Consider the following 7,392-nt stretch of genomic DNA (forward strand, 5'->3'; position numbering starts at 1 on the left):
GCTCAAGCTATTACTATTAATCCCTTCGAAACTAGAAAAAAAAGCTTGCAAAAAAGAAAAGAAAAACGAAATGAACAAAAACTTTGCACTTATTTTAGAGGAAGGAAATCGAAAAATTTCAATTTTGCATTTTGTGGATGGAAAAGCTTCTTTAATTTCAGTTGAGAGATTTCGTTATTGCACTACTAATGCACATCTTTGCCAGTTGAAGATTGCAGATCATTTTAAGTAAAGTGACATAGGTTTTGATGGATTTTTTTTAAAAAAAAAGATTGAACTTGAAACTAAGGTGCATCCTCCCCATATTCCATATTGCGTTGGTTCAAGGTCACTTGCACATTTAATAAATTTTTTTTCTCTCCCTCTCTCTATTCTCTCTTCATCGTATTCTAGTTCTAGATCTAAGAGCAATCCTCTCCCGATTTAGATATCGAGGTTTGATATATATATTTTCTGGGATTCGATGCCCTTGTGCTTTGTTCGTGTATAAGTCTTTTGCCTTCAGCTTCAATGCTGATCGCAGGAGATTTGATGTCTCGCTGAAACACAAAGATATGCTCTACCAAATGTTAGATCTATGTTTGTTCAACCTGTTTTGATTGTCTCCGTATGAAGACGATGTAGAGGAAGTCAAACCTAGGCATGTACTGCTAATTGGCAATGCCATAGTTACCAAAGAAGGAATTTTCTGCTTGTGCTCAACAATGAAGAATATTTGAGATCCATTGAACGGCCATTGATTATTTTGCTTGACAAATATATTCTTGTGGAACGTGCGTATGCTTAACCCTACTGGTACTCTGTTGATGCTTCTTGTTTTCTAGACTTGGCTTTGTTTTGCAATATGCCGGGCTTTGCTCTGCTTCAATTTGCTCTATCACTGAAGTCTATGTACTTCTCATGTATTCTTTTGAGCAATAAATACAATTTTCTTTCGACAAAAAACAGGTTACTTGCACAATTGTCTGAACTTAATTGGTTCATAAGATTTGTGGGGTGTTACATGGACCTCCAGATAGTCGGGCCTCTGCACTCATGCCCCTGAGTCAATAATAAAAAAAAAAGAGAGAAACAAATGGAAAGAAAAGATGCTGAATGGCGCACTTTAAAAAAAAAAATTATATCACAACACATGAATATTTAGAGTCTACGGCGTACAGTAAGTTTCTCCCAAGAAGATATAATTTCTATAAATGTATATGGAAATCTATATTTAAGTGAAATTAGACTTTTACCCAGGCATTACTCGAGATTTTAAATTTATCAGTAAAATTAAGGAATCTTTAGGATTCAAGTAATTGAAAAGTAAAACAAAATATTTATAGGCGGTCTTTTGAAAGTGTAAATATGTAAAAGGAAAAACCAACTTTATGTCATTTAAAACCAATATAAATTGATGAGGTGCTTAATAAAAGGAACACATGATTGATATTCAAACTCTGATATAAAGGAGGATAAAATCGATACCTGACAGAATTCTGAACCGAAAATAGTAAGGACTAGTCGAGACATAATCATAATGTCCATCGGTACTATGCTAGTACGCATTTTCATCCTCGTTTCACCTCGTTTCACCTTAGAAGTAAACTTGACAATACTTTCAAAAAAGAAAAGAAAATGAACCTTCTTTCAAGAAGTGCACCGTTAGGATAAGGTTTCATATAGACAGGTCCTGAGACTCCTCTAACCAGCCCTAAATGTCGTCGGACAATTTCCACCATTTGATCTGGAGCCAGTTGGGGATTTTGTTGCTCATCTTGTTGTACCCTAGACGAGCATTGCTGCATAATCTATGTTAATATTAATCGACACGTTAGGCCTGCAGGAATGTTTACCACATTGGGTTGCATTAGTGCACTACTGGCCTTATATTTTCAATATTTGGCGCTTGACTAATCTGTCGACTAGTTTGATTTGCCAAATTATTACTACCCATATGATTATTTTGACCAGTATTACCATTGTTTTGGCCTTGATTCGAAGCTTCAGACCTTCGACAGTGTCTTACAAGGGGTTGAAAAATCTGGCCTAAATTATTTGCTTGACCCAATGGACTAGGAATATGCACTTGCACCACGAGATTTCCCTAGAATGGTTGTGGCTTTGGACGTTCCTGGTCTTGATATCACATCATTGACTGCATTGACGGCTATCGACTTGATCACATCTGACATTTGACTCACAATGTGGTTAGCCATGTCATTTTGCTGTTCCTTGAGCAATCTTGTTATAGTTGACGCCACATTACAGTTTAGTGCAACTTCTCTCAATTGCTCTTTTGTGAGATGTCTTAGAAGATCAATCTCTCCCTGACGGTTACTTTCTGCTGCTCTTCCAGAGAAGACTTGGAATGTGCGACCATGTCATTATAAGATTGTGGTAACTGATTGTTGTTGCCAGCAACATTATCAGTCTGCCATTGCAATTTCCGCAAATCAACAAAAGGACTCCCACCAGGCATGCCAAAAATACGCTTTACCCAAAAACGTGAAAAGCTTTTGAAGTATGATGGATCAAATTGAACTAACAAAGGTTATGAAAGGGTCATTTATTGATTTTGGACAGGATAGTAAATGACACGATGACAAAGACAATCAAAGGCTACTGACGTGTGTATTGATCGAGTAGTACTAAATGATATATGCACAAGCCGATATGCAAATGGTATCCTATCAGGTGTGATCCTGATATGAAGAGTCCTCTACCGCTATCAGAAATACTTTGCCAATATCAAAGGATCATTGCCGATATCTAAGATAAACAGTTGGATGGACCTTGGTGATTGGTGAACAAGCTTAGAACTTTGATGTTTAATAGAGCTTGAAAGGACCATGCGAGTGAATAACTGTAGAGTCACAATCATTGATATGATTGGAAGGACTAGAAGATCTAATTGCGATGCAGTTGTAATGATTATTGGCGTAACATAATATTGGCAATAAAAATTCTTTTTAGGTGAGGTGGGAAGACTATGAGAATACTGATAATCTTGGTGAGTTCAGTGAAGACAAAAAATTAGCGGGAATGCTAATGTCCTTGGAAGTATTTGAATGCTAACTCAATCAATCAATGAAGATGAGGAATCGGCGGGGATGTTGATGTCCATGGATGTCTTTGGAAGCTGACGAAGCCAAGAGGATCATTGGAAAATTGATCGCATGTCATTCCACATAGTTTCATTGGTGGGCAACATCAACAGACTATTGATAATCTGCACTCCTAAGGGACAGTGCAGATATAGATATTTAGAAAGTGGTTTTTGCATACTCATCCTATTATAATGGTAATAATGCCAATATATCTATTACAAAGGCTTGAAATTCGCAATAGGAGCACTGGAGTTGATTAGGAGTAGTTCTGACAATACTAAGTAGAAGATAGACTCTGACAAGAGAAAACTAACTAGTTTGGGAAAACTGCCACCGTTAGAGAGCCGTTCTGATGCTGGTGATCGACAGAGAGACGTTTTGCTATTGATGATGGCAAATGGCTACTTGAGGGTATTGTGATGTGAACGGTCATCTAAGGTTAGATGGTTATAAATTCAGTCCAAGAGAAGTAGTGAGGTTTGGTGAAAACAAACAAATATAGTCTATTGCTTTGAATGTTATTCTTTACTTTTTTTTTTTTTCGATAGTGGCTATTTGTTGTTTCTTTGAGGTGCTACTGAGTTACAATCCTGAGTAAGTCAAGTGTACAATGTAAGAGCAGTGGTTGTGTCTTATTAATGTGATCAATCGGTTGATAGGAGCAACACTTGCTGATTGTAACTTGCTTTGAAGATTATTAGTGGATTCTGACCTTGTTGTGATTGTTAGTTTTTAGAGTGGACTTAGGCTTTGCGATAAAGCCAAATCACTATAAATCTATGTGTGCTATCTTCTATCTCTTCACCGTTAGCATTACTTGTTCATTATTATCAATATCTTTTCACTAGTAGCACACTTGATTACGTTAATATCTAATGCTGGTGAAGTTTAACTTGTTATATTTCACAAAAGTTCTTTATAGTTCTCAGTCAACCTACTCCTTAGGTTGTATTGTTAGCCCAACAATAAAGGGTAGTGGAAATTATAAGTTGCTAGAAATGTAAATTATGAGGAAATTAAAGATAAAAAGGCAATTTGTAATTGATTGTGTGTGTTACAATAATTAGATTGCGGGCTTTTATACCCCACCCACCAAGAGTAGTTATTACAAATTTTAAATCCATAAATAACCTCTTGATTTAATTTGCAGTTACTATTTAGAAGTTACAAACGTAAGACACGACCTCTTATTAACCAGTAATAATTATCTACAAGAATTTTACTGCCAAAAGTATCGGCATAACCATTCAGCAGTTATGCGCTTGCGTCGACCCACTGGCACTATGTTTAATTGTTATGTTAGCAGGCTTCTGCTCATTAATTGCATTGTCTCAACACTTAGCCAGAATTCGGGATTGCTTGCTGTTGATGATTTTGTCGATCAGTCTCTCGTAAGTCCTAGTGAAGCCTCTTGTCGATAACTTTCACGCCATGTATTGTCGGCTTTCTTAATTGTTGATAAGTTTGTCCTGTTGACTGATGATTTCTGATCTGAGCAAACTTTATTCTTGCCGAACAAGCTACTTCCTCATCCATAATGAAAATTTGTAATCTTTTGGTGTCACCAAACACCAAACCTATCACATGCTAAATATTGCCCAGCTCTTGAGCCTTGTGTGGCTTGGGACAGGATAAGGCTGATTTGTTGGTCTCTTCCAACTTTCGCACTTCCCGCAAACTTGTGGCAGAGCACAAGGACGGACGTATGGCAGCTTTTATCTTCTTCTTCTTTTTCCTACCATTGGGCTAATTACCGGACCATATTGCTTCAATTAAGTCGAAACTGTACTATAATTCAATCAAGAGTTGATTTAACATCTGCCGATAGCTATCAGCACCAAGTTAAATGACAATGTAAATCGATTAGAGCCAACAATAAGGAATTGATCGGATACAAGGTTCCTCGCATCTCTGAACTATAATATAATGTCTCCGAAAATCACATTTATCAAATGCCGAAGTGCCAAGATCATCTGTCACAAAGTATATCAAGTAATCCAATCCAATCAAATGACGAATAAAAGTGGGACTGGGTTATGATTAGCATTCCAATCAATGTATTAAGCATGGATCAATCAAAAATCGAGAGAACTAATACTTGAGCTGAGAGGACACGCTTTGATGGGGGGCGACGGGAGATGTTGGCATTGGACAAGCCAAAAGCTAATTAGGGCTCCACGGCACATATTCACCCCTCACTCACTTTTCCTCTCATGTTGGTTCCTTTCCCTTCACTAATAGAACAACATGAGTTTTCTCACTACGCCAAAATTACGTCAATGCCCATGCATTTTCACTAAAAAAAAAATAGAAACAAAAAAACTATTCAAGATTTGAGTCTCCAAAAGAACCTAAGCCTCAAATCTCGAGTCGGGCATGGCTCGAGTCTCAACCTCAAATTAGGGTCGAATTGGGATCGGCGGCCGTAGCTGAGCCTTCCGAGGTCTTCGGTAAACATCAACCCCCCGAGCCGAGGAGTTGAGCAACAAGGGAGGGGGGCAAAATAGAGAGAAGTGGAAGAGCCATACGATGGATAGATAGGGGATCGATGGCATCGTTGTGCATAGAGGCTGGTGGTCAAGTCGTGGAAGGCATCTTGGACAAAAGGGATATTTGATTGTCACGTGACGCGAATTCAATGATGAAAAATGTGGTAGCACAAAGCGGGTGCGGTGCCATATAATTTTTTAATGTATTTGGCTAGTGACATACACTTGCTTGCCTCAAGGAAACCTCGAGGGCAAACTGGGCACCAGAAAAGGTAAAGAAAACTTCGAAGACAATGACAAAAATAAAGGGGAGAAATACTTAGTATCGAGTGCAATGCGTACCAGTGAAGCACACGGAAAAACAGAATCTCCCTTTTGCAAACCTCCTCCTCTGCACCTTCTTCGTCCTAATCCAACAAGCACTGTGCATCTTTTCCATTTATGTTTTTTCCAAAATGACCTGAATAAACACGGCTTGTCGTCCAAGGACTCTCTCTATTTATATCCCTAGTGCCCAAGTATAAATACAGGCACGCGCAGCACAGCACAACACAACACAACACAAGGCACCCTGATCACGTTGCACTGACAAAAAACCAGAACCCAAAAGACAAACTTGAGAGAGCAAAACAAGGCCGAGAGCTTCTCCCTCTCTCTCTCTCTCTTCACAAAGAGGAAGACCGTTTGCTGCTCCCACTTTCGTCAAAGATGAACTCCTCCACCACTGCCGTGGACGGGGGCTTCCACAAGTGGAACTCGCCGATCCCGTACCTGTTTGGAGGATTGACCATCATGCTGGGCCTCATCGCGGTCGCGTTGGTGGTCCTCGCCTGCTCCCACCGGAAGTCCTCGGCATCGTCGGCCTTGAGCCATGATCCCGAGGATCAAGCCGGGGCGAATGGCGATGACGAGAAGCCGTCGAAGATGGAGCTAGAGGACATTGTGCCCAAGGTGGTCATAATGCCCGGGCACGAGAATCCCACGTTCTTGGCGAAGCTTGCTTCGAGTTCAACCGCGAGCCACGACGGATGCCAACAAGTTTGAGCGATCATCATCGCCGATCAATCTTTCATTTGCTTGTGATATTGTATGGAGAGAGTGCTGGATTTTGAGATCCCTTTCTTCCTTTTTTTGGTTTTTCCATCGCTTTTTAGGAATTACATCGATTCTTTCATTTTCGCAAATATGTAAATAGAAGGATTTTTCTTTCCTATGTACATGAGTTGTGCTTCTTCTACTTCCTCGCCTCAGACCATGTTGCAGCTTTTAGACATGCTTGTATGTTTCGAATTTCAAAAAAAAAATGTGAAGATATTATGTACGATACGTATTAACATTTGCGTTTTGCGAAAGTTTGAAGGGTCTCGTTAGAAAAAATATCAAAGTAGGTGCGTCGCAAAATTTTGATTAAGCAAAAAGCGAAAGATAAAAGTCAAGCCACGCGGCTCTTAATTTAGAGGGATGAGACCTCTCAGCAAAGCTTTTTTAGAATTTTGATGTTACTAGAGATAATAAGAGAGTTCATCATAGCTTTTTGGTAAATGGTGAGTTACAAACTTATAAGTCGATTACTTTGGCACTATTACCATCTATGGTATTTTGTTTATTTTTTAGGATTTCCGTTAAGTCCGTCCATTTTTCGTGGACAAAATATCCTATACGTCCTTTTTCTTTATTGTTTCTAATACCTCGTAGCTACAAACACGGTAATAGAGGTTACTCAAACATGAAACGCCGTCGTTTCAATACTGCCACATCAAAAATTAAATTTTTTTCTGGACATAAAATATTAAATTGAACATTGAAAGAAGCCT

At 38.9% G+C, this 7,392-nt stretch overlaps 1 protein-coding gene across 1 annotated transcript; it reads left to right on the top strand.

Moving 5' to 3' along the window:
- The first annotated feature begins 6,099 nt into the window (after positions 1-6,099).
- Positions 6,100-6,815, top strand: LOC115674051 (protein GLUTAMINE DUMPER 2-like). The gene has a single exon (XM_056320032.1). It carries the CDS (start codon positions 6,287-6,289, stop codon positions 6,620-6,622), a length of 336 nt encoding a protein of 111 aa, XP_056176007.1. The 5' UTR covers positions 6,100-6,286; the 3' UTR covers positions 6,623-6,815.
- The last annotated feature ends 577 nt before the right edge of the window (positions 6,816-7,392 follow it).

The sequence above is a fragment of the Syzygium oleosum genome, unplaced genomic scaffold (assembly GCF_021117445.2).
Source record: "Syzygium oleosum isolate NSW1041296 unplaced genomic scaffold, Sole_v2.1 Sole_v2.19, whole genome shotgun sequence".
Classification (NCBI taxonomy): Eukaryota; Viridiplantae; Streptophyta; class Magnoliopsida; order Myrtales; family Myrtaceae; genus Syzygium; species Syzygium oleosum.

Excerpts from the sequence above, each read along its gene's own strand:
- LOC115674051 (XM_056320032.1), top strand. The coding sequence starts at position 6,287 with ATGAACTCCTCCACCACTGCCGTGGACGGGGGCTTCCACAAGTGGAAC.